Source organism: Manacus vitellinus, unplaced genomic scaffold, assembly GCF_001715985.3.
Source record: "Manacus vitellinus isolate BGI_N305 unplaced genomic scaffold, ASM171598v3 scaffold_18_pilon, whole genome shotgun sequence".
NCBI classification, from domain to species: Eukaryota; Metazoa; Chordata; class Aves; order Passeriformes; family Pipridae; genus Manacus; species Manacus vitellinus.
In genome coordinates, this window is record NW_021939324.1 from 8,284,371 (window position 1) to 8,300,271 (window position 15,901).

General features: G+C 39.5%; 1 protein-coding gene across 1 annotated transcript in view; it reads left to right on the forward strand.

Annotated features, from left to right (window-relative positions):
• LOC103755681 (phosphoglucomutase-like protein 5) overlaps positions 1 to 15,901 on the forward strand; it is a 73,481-nt gene that overhangs the window by 37,080 nt on the left and 20,500 nt on the right. The window contains exon 7 of the mRNA XM_008921653.4: positions 12,351 to 12,466. Coding sequence (XP_008919901.4) covers positions 12,351 to 12,466 — 116 coding nt within the window. The remainder of the gene's footprint in view (positions 1 to 12,350; positions 12,467 to 15,901) is intronic.

Consider the following 15,901-nt stretch of genomic DNA (forward strand, 5'->3'; position numbering starts at 1 on the left):
GAGCACAAATGCTTCATCTTAAATTAAAGGTTTTGCATTATGATTAAATTAACTTTTCTTTTAAAAACAAAGGCAGTAATATTGTTTTTTTTCTTGACCTGCTAATGTACTTATTACAGGTGAACAAGATAGTGGTCCTTAGTAGCTCTACTCATAGCAAGCACCACTGAACCAGTATTTATTCAGTTAAATTTCATTATTATTGTGTAAAAATCTGTCATCTAGTAGTTGTGTCCACTTCTGATTCCTTTCTGAAGATCCAAGATCTGCTCCAAACTAAAATCTGTGCTGTGATTTTTTTTTTAAGCTGACAGAAGGGATTTAGGTTGTTTGGTTTTGGGTTTTTTATTTTTTTTTTCTGGAGACTGCGAAGAATTGTGTTTTGTAGTCTGACCTACACTGCTTTCATGCTGACAGCAGTGTCTATACCATAATAGTCTGACTGAACAGAAACAGATGCCACAGACTTACTGGCCAGTTTCCTGTATGAATTAAGGAGCTTATGCTAAAATCCATTTTTTTATGATGGAATTTTTTTGGGGCTGTATTTCCTCAAAAAGAAGGATAGTTCTTAGTTTCTGTATGTACAAATTTCAATTACATTGAATTAAACATTTAACTCTTCAGAGAACTTTTTTCTTTTGTAGAATCTCATTGCCTAGATTCTCTATTATCATCCAGACTTCAGAGAGGAACTTATAAGCCAAAGCTATACTCAAGGTCTTAAAACTAAGGCTGTATATTGGTAAAAAGTAACTTCTTAAAAGTTCTTGTGATTTCTTAAAAGTAATTTAACTTCCCAGAAAACAGATTCTTTAATGATTCATGCTCACAAGTTGAGAATGGTAACAATCTCACTGTGATAATACATATGTAACTTGCATGCCCTTGATAGTTTTAAAATTGACAGTAATTTCATGTCTTGATCATAACAACAATAACCTATTTGCAGCACCTGCAAATATGGGGTGAAAAATTCCAGCTTTGCATGCCATCTGCTTTGTGTATTTGTTAGAGGTGCATTTATCATCCCTGTTCACCAGTGAATTCTGCATCAGTGGCAGTTCACAGCAAATTAGTGAGACTAGGTTAAAGTACAGTGCCCATAAAAAGTACCTTTGCACCTCCTGCCCATAGGGGACAGGATTATCACATTAGTTTTGAAGGCAAAGGCAGACTCAGCAAGGAGCCATGCTAGCTATTTTTACTTTGCCCACTTACTCCCTGAAGAGCAGGGAGGAGGCAGTAGCATTCTGCAGCCCTTTCTCCGAGATGCAAATCAGAGCTGTGCTGCAGCTATTGGGCTACTTACAAATGCATTTCAGTTCTGCACTGCTCCCCTGGCACTGTAGCTGGCTATGGAATTAGGCACATGAATTTACTTTTACCCCCTGAGATCGACTGAATCAGAAAGTTGTCTTTTGGGACTGAGGTGCAAATTAGTTTTCCATTATTTTGTAAAAGTGTCAAGTACTTTTAAAAGTGCTACCTTTTTGATTTGTTGCACAAGGTGCTTGTAACATTTGACTGAGGTATTACAGAGCCTCTGTAGGAAATCTTGGTATGAAATACAGCACTGTGTGTTCACACCATGACCTACAGGTGACAACAAGGAATATGATTGCAGTGCCTCTCTGTGGGTGTTTGGGAGCCTAAGTTCCCTGGTGAGTGTTCTAATCACCCTTGTGATGGTGCAAGCCTTTTCAAGTCTGCTCCCAAGGGAGACAGATAAAGTCCGATGAACTTGAACTACCCAAAGGGTGGTACTAAGTTTTAAATTTGTTGGTTTAGAAATTTAAAGCCAAGCAGCTGGTATTGCTCACAGTAGTCCTTGAGTATGGTGTTCATTGTGCTGAACATGGATGTGTTCCATGTAGCTGTTTCTACTGTGTATGTATGGTTGCTTTGTATTACAAGACACAAGCAAGATAGATTGTGTTTATGGGATTTATTAGAGAAACCAATGAAAGGAGAAGCATTACTGGACCTGGACCAGTGCATATGAACTCATTAGAGACGTTAAGATTGGAAGCAGCCTAGGCTGTAGCAACCATGCCTGGGTTGAGTTAATGATCCTGAGGAACACAGGCCTGGCAAGGAGCAAAGTCTGGACCCTGAATTTTAGAAGAACAAGCTTCCAGCTGTTCTGTGGATGTGATCCCCTGGGAAATTGTCTTTAGGGACAGAGGAGCAGACCAGAGCTGGCAACTCTTTAAGACCACTTTTCTTAGCACACAAGAGCTCTCCATCCCAGTGTTTAGGAAATCAAGCAGTGCAGGACAGAAACTGGCATGGCTGAGCAAGGATCTGCTCCTCAAACTGGGGAATAAGAAAGAAGTGCACAGCCAGTAGGAGCAGGGACAGGTGACCTGGGAAGAGTACAGAGATATGGTTTGGGTGTGTAGGGATGGGTCAGGAAAGCTAAGGCACAGATGGAATGGGACTTGGCAAAGGATCTGAAGAATAATAAGAAAGGATTCTATAAGAACATAGGTCAGAAAAAAAAGACCAAGGAGAGTGTTCCCATCTTGATAAATGAGAAGGGAGAACTGGTGAAAACAGATATGGAGAAGTCTGAGGTAGTCAGTGAGTTCTTCACCTTAGTTTTCACTGGCAGTTGGGCTTCCCATGTTTCTCAAGTCCCTGAACCTCCAGGTGGGGGTTGCAGGAGTGAAGTTTCTGCCACTGTCACAAAGAGCAAATGTGAGACTACTTGATGAAGCTAAATAGGCACAAGATTATGGGATCTGATGAGATGCATCCCAGGGTCTGGAGGGAGTTGGCTGATGTTGTTGCCAGGCCACTCTCCATCATACTTAAAAGGTCATGGTGGTTAGACAAAGTCCCTGGTGACTGGAAAAAGGGAAGAATCAGTCCTATTTTTAAAAAATAGAGAAAGGAAGACATAGGGAGCTACAGACCGATGAACCTCACTTCTGTGCCTGGGAAGATCACGGAGCAGAACCTCATGGAAGCAATGCTAAGGCACACGCAAGACAAGGCAACAATCCAAGGCAGCCAGCATGGCTTTGCTAAGGACAGATTGTGCCTGACTGGTCTGATGGCTTTGTATGATGGAGTGACTACAATGGCTGACAAGGGAAGACCAACAAAGGAAGACCATCAGATGTCATTTATCTAGTTTTCTGCAGTGCCTCTGACATGGTCCCACATGGCATCTTATCTCCAAACTGAAGGCAATGGATTTGATGGATGGACTATTCAGTGGATAAGGAATTGGCTGGATAGATGTAGCCAAAGAGTTGTGGTCCATGGCTTTATGTCCAGGTGGGGGCTGGTGATGAGTGCTGTCCCTCAGGGCTCTCTCTGGGGACCAGTGCTCTTCAATATCTTTACCAATGATATTGACAGTGAGGTTAAGTGCACCCTCAGAAGGTTTGCAGATGACATGAAGCTGAGTGGTGCAATTGACACAACAGAAGGAAGAGATACTATCAAGGTGTGGACAAGCTTGAGAAGTGGGCCCATGAGAACCCCATGAGATTCCACAAGTCCAAGTGCAAGGTGCTGCACCTGGGTCAGAGCAATCCCAGACATGAGTACACACTGAGAGAAGAACTCATTGAGAGCAGCCCTGTGGACAAGAAATTGTGAGTTCTTGTGGATGAAAAGCTGGACATGAGCTGGCAATGTGTGCTCACAGCCCAGAAAGCCGACTACATCCTGGTCTGCATCAAATGATGGGTGGCCAGCAGGTCAAGGGAGGTGATTCTCCCCCTCTACTCTGCCCTGGTGAGATCCCACCTGAAGTACTGCATCCATCTCTGGGGTCATCAGCATCAGAAAGATGTGGACCCATTGGAACGAGTCCAGAGGAGGGCCATGAAGATGATCAGAAGGCTGAAGCACCTCTCCTATGAAGTTAGGCTGAGAGACCTGGAGTTGTTCAGCCTGGAGAAGAAAAGGCTGCGGGGAGACCTCATTGCAGCCTTCCAGTACTAAAGAGCTTTTATAAAAGGAGTGAGAGCAGCTTTTGACATGGGCAGATAGTGACAGGACAAGGGTGAATGGTTTTAGACTGAAATACAGGATGTTTAGAATAGATATTAGGAGGAGATTCTTTAGCATAGGGTAGTGAGGCACTGAAACAGGTTGACCAGAGAAGTTGTGGATGCCCCATTCCTAGAAGTGTTCAAGGCTGTTGGACGGGGCTTGGAGAAATGCGATCCGGTGGGTGGCATCCTTGCCTATGGCAGGACTACTGGAACAAGATGACCTTTAAAGTCGCTTCCAACCCAGCCCATCCTGTGATTCTATGACTCTGTGATTCTATAACTTTGCCTTTCTGCTAGGGTAATTTTTAGTTTTTCCTGTTGAAAGATTTCAAACATAGAGAAAGGCCGATGTGAGACTGAGCAGCAGGAGACAATATTGGAACAGTTAGTTGGCACTGCAGTTACGTTACATGAGTGCCATGTGACTCCATTGACAGGAAATCAATTCAAAGTCCTGATTAGAATCTAATGATGATTTCTGCAATTATTATTAATGCCTAACTGTCCGCAGAACTATTGTCATCCAAAAAAATCGAGTTATCAAGACAGAAACTACTCCTGAACGCCAGAGCTTGATTCAGCATACCTTCAGTCCAGCTGCATAAGTACTTTAGTTAAAGCATTGCAGGGGTTGGAAGGAAGCAAAACAAAAAAAAAAGCTAAATTTTTTTGATCCTTTATAGTTAAATTGCCTTCAAATGCTTTTTTTTAATTGATTTCTGATTTTAATTGATTTTTAATTGTTCTTTGTGAGATGTAGCATACTAGAAAGCAAAAAGTAAAGGCATTTGTTTACTGCCTATTTTTTTCTGCCTTATGCTCCTGACAGTCTCTCTGCCAAACATGACAGCTTACATCTTATCTTAGTGGTGTGTCCTGGTTATCTGTGTTGTGTGCAAGGGCTTAGCATTCCACTGCTTTTTTACTTAATAAATTAAAGACTGGGAAGGAGTAACACTGTAATACTTGACCATATAAAGGAGGTGGCTGTTTTAGCTCTGCTCCTTGCACAATATGCAGTTGAAGCCTTTTAAGGGAAGGTGGTGCAGACAGAGTGAAAACATCCAGAAGCAGAACATCCATTTCACATTATACTTGGTGCCAGTGCTTGTGCTGTCATTGCTGCTGCTGTGAATTTCTTAGTCTATTGGAGTTGCACAGATAAAAAGGGGAGACTTACAGATGGGATTGAAAATAGATGTTATAACAATTTAGTTCACGACTCTTGCATCTTGAGAAATAATAAGAATGAAGAGAAGCTGACCAAAGGTGAGCTGAATTAGACTTTAAAAGTTGAAAAATGAAGTGGCAAAGAGCTCTCAAGCATCAGGAAGAAGACACCACAGAAGAACAACTGGAGACGTCATGCAGTGAGAGTGGGCTAGGTACTTGATGACTAAAAGGGCAATTAATATGGTGTCAATAAAGTTAAATTTTTTTTCTTTTTTTTTTTTTGGCAAATGAAATCTAAATGTTGAAGAGGGTACTCCAAAAGAATGAGCCCATTAAAGTTTGCGTCTGGTTGCAAGTACACTGAAGGAATAGTCTATATTATATAGTTAGAAAACAGCCCGAACAGATTTTTATTAAAGGGATGGAAAAATAACGTAGGCAAACATAATCAGTTGTGTCGATCTCAGAAGTATCCAGAGTGTTAGAAAAAAAATTCAAGCAATTCAGGCAGTAAAATGTCAGATACAAAGATTTGTATGCTAAGGCTAGACTGTGTGAAGACTTATTTTTAGCTAGAGAAATTATTTTCTTGATAAATCAGATGTGGATCCTTACTTGTGATACCTTTAATTCTTTTCCTGAAGAAGAGGAAAGCAAAACAAGTTTTCTTAATTTCAGTCAAATCGTAGTCTTGTCTTTGAAATAAAATATTCAGACCTTAAATCAAATGAGGCTTTTATCAGCTGGAGATTAGATAGCACAGGCTACTTCAGTGGCTAAGGAGAGATTTAGAAAAAAAAGGGAAACCTTTTTTTTCTATAGCCGTAGTAACTCTGAAAGAAACCTTTACAGAGGTTTGATCTCTTATCAGATGCTGCTGCCACACAGTACCCTTCAGTGGCCCTCATGTCTGTCCCACAAATTCCTTTAATTCCTTATTATTAGGGCCTGACAGTGCTTACCCTTCTGCAGAGTAAGGCTTGCTGGTCTCTAAGTTACAGCACCTCGTCTTCCTTAGTGCTGGCATCACAGAGAGGAGTAGGATTGAAAATAATTGTGTCCACAGAACACCAGTCTTTGTTTTGAAGCCTATTCACCCAGGTGTCTGTGAGCATCTTCCACATGTCAGCTGATACTTACAGGTGGTGTAAAGTAGGAGACAAGGGCATGCAATAGCTGCTTCTCTAGTGTTTTTTTTTTCATTACTATTTATTTCTTCCTCCAAGTTAAGACTCCAAAATTAATGGATTGCTGCAGTTTACCCTAGACAGTTTATCCCAGTTTACACTGGCATTTCACCTGCAATGCAAAGCTCTGGCCAGTCATTTGCATCATGAGGCCTGTCAAAGAAAGCTCTTCTCCCAGTGTTGTGACCTTTATCTTTGTGATGAATAGACATCACAGCTTTGGCAGGATAATTTTGTTTGATTGACGCATCTAGTCTTGGAGTTTCACTGGGCACAAGAAAGTCAGCTTGCCACAGGCCATTTATTTTATTTGAATGACTTGTATTCATCAGGAGGTTTTTGTGGCATTATATAGATTAGGTTGGAGAAAACTTCCCTCTGACTTTGGTTAATGTAAGTCAGGGTAATTCTGCTGATTTCAGAGATATTTTGCTAGTGCAAAGCCACGGTGTCTGGGAGATACTCTCGAGGACCACTTTGCTTTATTAGCCCACCTGAAAAAAATAGTCTCTTGTCTCTACTGAAAACTAAAAGAAAGGTATCACAAGGATATTTCTTTAACACTTGTAAATAAAAGAACATTTTTTTAATGGAAAAGTATCTTTTTACACAGCTTAAGCAGGCTAGTATTTTTACTGTAATTCAAAGGAAAATAATGTGGACTATCAAGAGTCCTATACCCTCTATTTTCCTAGTTAGGTGACATGTAGGTGTCTATGAAGTATAAGGAAGAAGACTTGGGATATTCAGCTGTGCAGCTGTACAGTTAGTAGTTCAGTTGCCTGGTGCAGAAGCGGTAATATTAGAACTAGCTGTTAATTTTTTTTTTAATCTGTCAGGAAGTTTGTAAAAATCCTGATCTTTATTATGAAGGTTATAATTAATGTTCATTATTACCTTTATTATAAACTGGCAAGCTCATGCTTAGGTAAGACTTATTGTGGAGTTTAAGAATTGGCTTAACATTTCTGTTTTGGTACTAAACTCTCTAATAATTCTGTTTTCTAGGGATGAAACTGCTTCTCATGGTTGCATTGTATGCATTCTCCTCAGATTTGAAAGAAAAGAGGGCAGTCTGCACAGGTAGTGTGGGACTAGCTCTTCAAAATAAAAATGACAGTGAAACTGTACAGTAGGAGGGTAAATTTAACTATATAACAGTACAAGAATTTTTATTCTTATTTTAACTCATTTTATCTCCGCATTTAAAAGCATCTACTCCTGCTTTTTTTAATTTCAGAAAATATAGTTTTAAATAATGCGTGTAATTGCAAAAAGTACAGTTCACTGTTCTTTGATTTATCTTTTTCTCCTTAATTAGTATTTCAGCATACTGGGAACATAAACGCCCTTAGCTCTGATATGGTCAGAATAACTAAGGTATTTTCAGTTTAATTTCAAGTGTAAATACTCTGTTTCCTAGTCTAGCAAGAGCTAATTAGTGCTACACACAGACTGAAGAATCTTTATTGTGTAATCTCACTGATGTAGTGAGCACTTGCACTGAAAGAAGGTAATCAAGAGGACTGTTTGAAGTCAGTCCCATTAAATGTCCAAGATGACAAGAACCAGAGTGTCTGTGGTCATTTGTAGTCTTTCTACATAGTTCATACTCATGGAACACATAAACACAGGTATATCAACTGTATGGTTAGACATAAATAGAATGCCTTTACTTCAAACAAGGAAAATGAACCTATTCATAGGGCATATTTTTACCCAGTTTTTATTTTAAATTGCTCTGGAACTATATTCCATCTATCAAGTCAGGCCTTTTGACAGCCAATACCTACACCCCAACAACTCAGAGCCTGAGGTTTTGCCCTTATAGGTGCACTACTGCATCAGTATCTTATACGTATATCCTTATACAAATATAAGAAAATACAAAGTTTACGCTGTTGAGTGAGACCTCTGCAAGATATAAACCCTTTGCAGTACTAGTTCCAAAACTAACTTTCTGAGAGAAGTAGTATTCTATCTCATCAAGAAATCTCATATAGACAAAACTCTTTTTCTTAACCACTTGGTTTTCCACTTCTGATTCCCCAAATTTAGGGATTCCAGTGAAAGCTGGAAAGGGAAGAGAAACTTGAAAAGCTGTACATACATAGTCTTGTTTGAACTGTCCTGTGAAGGTACATTGCTAAAAACATCATAGAATGTAATTAATGGATCTGTGATTTGTTATAGATTAAAATCCTTACTGTGACTTATCAGCAGTTGTTCTTGCAGAATTACAAGTTTCTGAAACCCTCATCCTAAGCATTTTTTTGCCTAACATCTATCAAGCTTGTAATGAAACCATATGCTGCATTAAATAGTGCTGGAAACTTCCAATGTTACATAGAAACTAATTTCCAAATTTTGGTCCACAGGGATTCTACCAGTCTCAGCTGGAACTTCTTTAAACAAAAACCTGGCTTTTGTGACTGAAAGCTCTGATTTAGTTATTTTGCCTACAAAAAATCAGATTGGTTAAGTAAAAAAAAAAGTTTTAGTAAATGAAGGTTATATGTATTTTTTTGATTTCTCTCCACTGAAGTAATACCAGTCACATTTTTTGTTTAGAAAGATGTAGATGTAGGAACATTAAAAAAAAAAATCCCTCCCCTTTCCTGCATCTTATCTCTGTTTTCCCTGGCTTTGAAGATCTCGTAATTTCACAGTCACATATTAGTTTTCTTCCTCTGAGGGTGTTTTCCTGTATTTTGTGTGATTATTTGTTTGATCTGATGCAATACATTATTTCTCTGAGTCTGCAGCTTTGAGAATTTTTGCATCTTCCTGTGGGAACCCTTCTCATGTTTTCTGGGTGGTCATAGGTTGCATAAAGTCACATTCTGCACTTATTGAGACTTCCAGTGATGATTCTTTATTTCAATAATGTCAATAAAAAGAAGCATGCCAACAGAAAAAACATTTGTATTTTCAGTGCTAGCCTAGTGTGTAGAAATCTTTGAAAACTGCTACAGCCTCTGAAAGTTTTTGGTGCTTACTGATCAAGGTAAGTTCATTCTAGGCTGTTTATCCTCAGACCAGAGGAATACAGAAAAGTGAAAGGGAAATGATTTCCTTCTCCAAAAACAGTATCGGGATGTGGGAACATTTCTGCAAGCAAACATATTCCTACTGTATTGTTAGACTACCTCGAGAGAACTGGTTTTGTTCTTCCAGCATGTTAGCTATTGTTTTCTGGTTTATTGTTTTCTATTTTTTTGGCAGTACAGTCCTGTTTCCAACCTGCAGTTACTGTCATACAGACATTAAATCCTTTTATGTTCTTGATTTTTTTACAGAACCAGACAAAAACCTATTCTGCTGCACACTCTGAAACCTCCCTTATGCAGCAGCATTTCTAAGGGTCAATAATATATATAGTGCTATATTAACACAAGGAGGTATACACCTACCTCTACCTCTAAACCAGACATATGAAAGCTCAGTTTAGGATTAACCATTTTAATAATACTTTTTTCTTCATGTACATCTTCAGCTCTTTTCAAATAAATATCAGCAATGGTTACTTGTGGACAGTTACTCTGTCTCATTTAAAAATCACTCTTTTTAGGTGTAATACATAAGTACAAAAATTAACACCTAGGCTGAATAGGAGGAAACATAGATAGCAATGGATATTTCTTACATAAAAGAAATGTTTATTTGGGGACTTAATATCAGTGTTGGTTAACAATGTAAAGATTTCGGAGACAGTACGTAAGGGCTGAACTGTCATGTCACCACTTACCATGGTGAATGGGACTAAGTACAGTTAGTGGCCGGTCACTAATGGTGTTCCCCAGGACTCAGAACTGGGGCTGATCCTGTTTTAACATCTTTATCAATGATTTGGATAAGGGGATTGAGTGCACCCTCAGTAAGTTCACAGACGACGCCAAGTCAGGCAGGAGTGCTGAACTGCTGGAGGGTAGAAATAGTATGTAGACGTGTCTGGACAGGCTGGATCGATGAGCTGAGGACAATTGCATGAGATTCAATAAAGCAAAGTGCCAGGTCCTACACTTGGGTCACAACAACCCCAGGCAGCACTACAGGCTGGGGAAGAGTGGCTGGAAAGCTGCCTGGTGAAAAAGGCCCTGGAGGTGCTGGTTGACAGCAGCTGTACATGATCCAGCAATGTGCCCAGGTGGCCAAGGAGGCCAATGTCATCGTGGCCTGTATCAGCAATAGTGTGGCCAGCAGGACCAGGGAAGGGATTGTCCCCCTGTACTCAGCACTGGTGAGGTCCCACCTTGAATCTTGTGTTCAGTTCCGGGCCTCTCACTACAAGAAAGACATGGAGGTGCTGGAGTAAATCTGGAGAAGGGCAATGGATCTGGTGAAGGGTCTGGAGCACCAGGCATATGAGGAGCAGCTGAGGGACCTGGGGTTATTTAACGTGGAGAAAAGGAAGCTGAGAGGGAACCCTACTGCTCTCTACAACTACCTAAAAAGAGGCTGCAGTGAGGCAAAGGTTGGTCTCTTCTTCCATGTTTCAAGTGAAAGGACAAGAAGAAATGGCCTTATGTTTTGTGAGGGAAGGTTCAGATTGGATATTAGAATTTTTTTTTCACTGAAAGAATGATTAGACATTGGAATAAATTGCTGATGGAGGTGGTAGAGTAACCATCTCTGGAAACGTTGAAGTGGCCTCTGGAAGCGGCACTTGGGATATGGTTTAGGGGTGATTATGGTCATTCTAGGTTGATGTTTGATCTAGATGATCTTTGAGGTGTCTTACAACCTTGATGATTCTGTGATTCTGTCATTTAGGTAGGTTTTGAAGGGGTTAGTGCTGACATTTAGACAGTTCATCCCATCTACTTTATGTGCCTAATTTAAGACAGAGTGCTGTACCGTCAGAAAACAGGTGTCTCTCTGTTGATCAGAGTGATGACTGCTTTCACCTTGACATGTAACTTCTGGGTGGATTGTATTAAGTGCGTTGAATCCAGCTTTGATTGATCTACTTTGCCTGGGCTTGACTGCAGTTAAAATTATGTAAATTTTCTTGCTTCAGGAAATGTTTGTTAGGTATGAATGTTGGAGCAGTCATAAGGTCTTTGTTAGTTGGTCAGATTGCTTCACTGTATCTCAATTCTTATTTTTCGGATTATAAAACAGTTGGTCCTGAAAATCCTAGGCACACAATGAAAACCAGCAAATATCATTAGAAATAAGAAGATTGGTAATATTCATTCTACATAAATCCCATTTTGATGGTGAGTTTTTTAGAGTTGTTGGGTGGGTTTTGTTTTCTTTCTTTCATGTTTTTTAGTCCAATAAGGGATTTTTTCATCATAGCTTATAATATGAATAGTTACCAGTTAACAACCTGGGGAAGAGAACACACATACAGATTATATGGTGGTTAATTTTGGTCCTTGAAAATACTGACACGTCACCCAGATAGTGAGAGGGCCCATCTTGTGTGTCAGAGGAGACAGGGAAAATCAGGGAACAGTTCATGTTCAGATTCAGTCTGAGATGGGGAAAGGTTTTTAAAGGGCATTCTGTGTCGTGGAAACTTCCCTGTATTGTCTTGGGCTTTGAACACATTAACAGAAGTACAAGTCTTTCAAGCATATTGATTTTGACCACCTGTATTTTGTAAAGGAAGGTACTTCAATATGGTACTTTAACTTTCATTAAAAATATTAGTATAACAAAACCATGTATCTAGAGTTAACTGTTTCTTGCTCAGTAAGAAGAGAAAGATACTGGTAAAGCCCATTGAGCTAACATCCTACATTTTCCAAAATACTACACTTAGTGTATAAACGTACCTGGATTCTGGTTGAAGTTGGGTTCTGAGACAAGGGTCAGTTTTGAATGGTGTTGATCTGTTCTTGTTTGTTTTTTTAACTTATAGCCCAGCTGTCAGGAAGTGTAGTGAGACCTAGAATATTCTTCAAATGACCTCATATCATATGTAAGAAAAGCACTGTCTTAATCTTGTGATGTTTTATTCCAGAGTGGCCAAAGTAATGAAGGTTCCTGTGTATGAGACACCAGCAGGATGGAGATACTTTTCCAATCTCATGGACTCTGGACGTTGTTCACTTTGTGGAGAGGAGAGTTTTGGCACTGGTAAGTAATACATACTCTAAAATTGCCACAGACTTTTATTGACAACTTTTAATTTTCTGGATGCCTCAAGTCAAACCCAAAAGAATCAACGAATTAACTGTTTTGTGCTGGAACTGTTTTGTACTGGAGAACTGTCTGTTGTTCACATTTTGAGGGTCATCTTTCAACTGTGGTGTCCATCACCTCCACCAGAGGTGTGAAAAATGTAGAAGACAGATGTTCAGAAGTGACAGGCAAACTTATTACTGTGCAGACAGCTTTTGGAGGTGCCTGGCACTCTCTTCTGACCTGAGCATAATGCAGAAAGGTTTCACTGTTTCCACTGTAATAGTCTTTTCACAGACTGCAACAGCATTTGGAGGGATTTTGCCCATATGGAAACCACGTGGTTTTTCCTAATGTGATTAGGTATACAAAGTATGAGGATTGGTATTTCCAATGATGTGTCTAAGCAAACCTGTTACAGGCAACCCTTTTTGAAACATCACAATTACTCAAACCTCAGATAAAATCATCATCAGAAGAAATTCAGTTACGTATTACCATCTCTGTTTTCCCTGGGTATTTCTCTCTTATCTATCACAAGAACCAGTCAAGCAACAGAATGCAGAATGAACAACAAATCTGAGTCATCAGGAATATAGTGCTGACAGGAAGCATTAGAGCAGACAACTAAAATATGTAGTCTGTAAATCTGCACAAATATGGCTTTAGTTTATGAGAAAAACTGAATAAATTTCAGAATGGGTCTTTTTTTTCTTTTACTGGATTCTGGCACAGGATCATGTACCGGAATAACTTAACCATATACCTGATTAATAGTTTATTCTATATTTTGATGTGAGTTCCATGGAGTTCTTTATTTTGAATGTGAAATTCTTTGGCTGCAGCTTTTTGTAGAAAATTATTTACCATGCAGTGAAACTTGTTACATTTTTCTCTAATTGAGTTAAGTCAAGTATTCGGTTTGTTGGTTGAGGTCAATTAGAGCAGAATGCTACTTCTTTAAAAATGAGGATACCTTTAATGCATAGACATGCCACTCTATGTGTCATTTACTGTATAGATCTGAATGGACTACAATGGAAGAACCAAAAATATGTTAGATTTCTTTAGATGTCTGTAAGTAAGAAGGAAGAGAATTTAAATTAATAATGAATATTAATTTTCTTTTTGTTGTGAATGGTAACCAATTTCCCATGATTAGCAACCTGGATGCCTTGACTAATCGCTGTGAGTGGCGCAGGTTTGTATTGCCTTGAAGTATCTTTTGAATAGATACTTTCTCTACAGGGTGTTCTGCAAGGTCACTGAATGATTTTTAATTTGAAGAGAAGGGTAGGAAGATCTTGACCTGTCAGAATATACTGCTATTTGTTGTGGTGTGTTGTTGAACTCTGCCTCTATTTGCCCATGAGAGGTATGAACTGGGAGTTTTCAACTCTCACTGCTTTTTGATGCTTTTTCACCAAGCCAGTTCTGTACCTCTTCCCTCTAAATATTTGAAGTTCCTCCTGCTCATGCAAAACCAGATACTTTCACGAAACTTCAGTGGGTTTAGAGGCACCAGTATGACCTCATTAGCACCCCAGTTCTTTTGAAAAAGTATCCTACCGTTAACATCATACTGAAGAAAGGGAAGCGTGGGTTTTAACTGGAAGGAACTTGTATGAGTTTTGATGGTGAGTTCCCATAGGCTGAAGTACGTCTAGATACCTTAGCCCACAGAGTGCAGCATATCCTGCTTCATGCAGGTTTATCTGTAGAGGTATGTAAAACAAACAGGGGGGTTGAGATCTTGATCTACTGAAAAGTGAGGATATTGTGATCTGTATTGGCTAAGTTTATTATCCTCAGTATCTGATAGTGGTTTAATTTGGGAAGGGAAACACTCATGGAGGTCAAGGAGGGGCATCTGGGGTTTGTCTGTTCCAAATAGGCAATAAAATTCCCCTAACTTCTCTCTGTTCTTGCCCTTGACTTTTTCCTTTGCTTGTATCTTTCTGTAGGGCCCTAAAACAATTGCATTTTGTACTATAGCCTCTCTTCCAAATTTGCAGCTCCTGTCTCCTGATCTCAGACCAGTCTCTGCATTCCTAGCACTCTCTGTATTCTTGTATTAATCTGGTGCTCCTGTCCTGTCATTAATTCTTCAGATTACTGATAAACCCTGTCTCTTGTGAATTCTAAGGGTTCTTGAACAACGTATTACTGCCAGCACGGAGAGCTGTTCTACAGCAATATCTCTGCATCACAGTATGTTCTTGTCAGATGAACTTTATTGTACCTGCAGCACTTCAGTGCAGAAAGCCTTTTGACCTCCAATTTAATCCAATTCCATCTAAGGGCAAATCTGGACCCTCAAGATTCAATCCCATGGGCATCCAGAGAACTTGAGCATGGGGTTTAAATTCTTCAGTGCATGTGTAGTTGCTGTGTAAAAAACAGATGACAGGAAGAGAGTTCCTCAAGAGGTTGTGGAGTCTCCCTCACTGGAGACATTCAAGAACTGTCTGGATGCAATCCTCTACCATATGCTCTAGGATGACCCTGCTTGAACAAGGAGATTGGATCAGATGCCCTACTGTGGTCCCTTGCAACCTTACCCATTCTGTGACTATGTGACTATGTGATACTTACATAGGCAATTATGCAACGATTATGATGCCTAGAGTTTGTTTTTCTCCCTGGCTCATTTTCCTTATCATCTTTCAGTTCAATGCAGCTGTCTGAAATGTGTCCTCATATACCAGCAGGTTTATTAGTAAAACATAGTCTGGTTTGTAGATGACCAATACTTTAGCAATGTGAGCTATTTTTGGCAGCAAATATTTACCTCATTGCGAGTCTTTTAATAATGTCCTAAACTGTGTGACCCTCACAAGTTTCTGCCAGTATTGGGCATTTGAATCAATTTCACAGCTTCTGCTCAATCATATCTATTTAGGGAGTTGAAACTTGGCAGTTCTTCAGCTTTCAGCATGGAATATTTATATAAATGTACCATATAGTGATCAGAGTGGGAAACTTGGTGCTCTGGGCAAGAGGAAGGAGTTTTAAAAAATCCACATTCTATCATCAAACTGCATTGGAAAGCGATTGCTTGTGTACCCAGGTAATTTAGCTCAGCTGGTATTTCCAAGTAATGCAGAGCCCTAGTTTTATAACACAAGGGACTTTGCTCCGACAAGTAAATAAAAGCAAATTTTCTACTATAAAAGGACAAAAGATTTTGAAAACATCTCATAGAGCTGTGTTTCCCAAACTTGTTTTCTGGCAGCTGATCTTGGAACTCAACCAGTGCTTTAAAAACTTCTTCCATTTTTGTAGCAGTGTGGGGACCTTGTCAGATAAAGTTAGTAGCTTTCTGGTTCTATGACTAATGCCCAACATACAGTTTAAAGAGGGGCATGAGTAGCAGCAATTAGTTTCTCA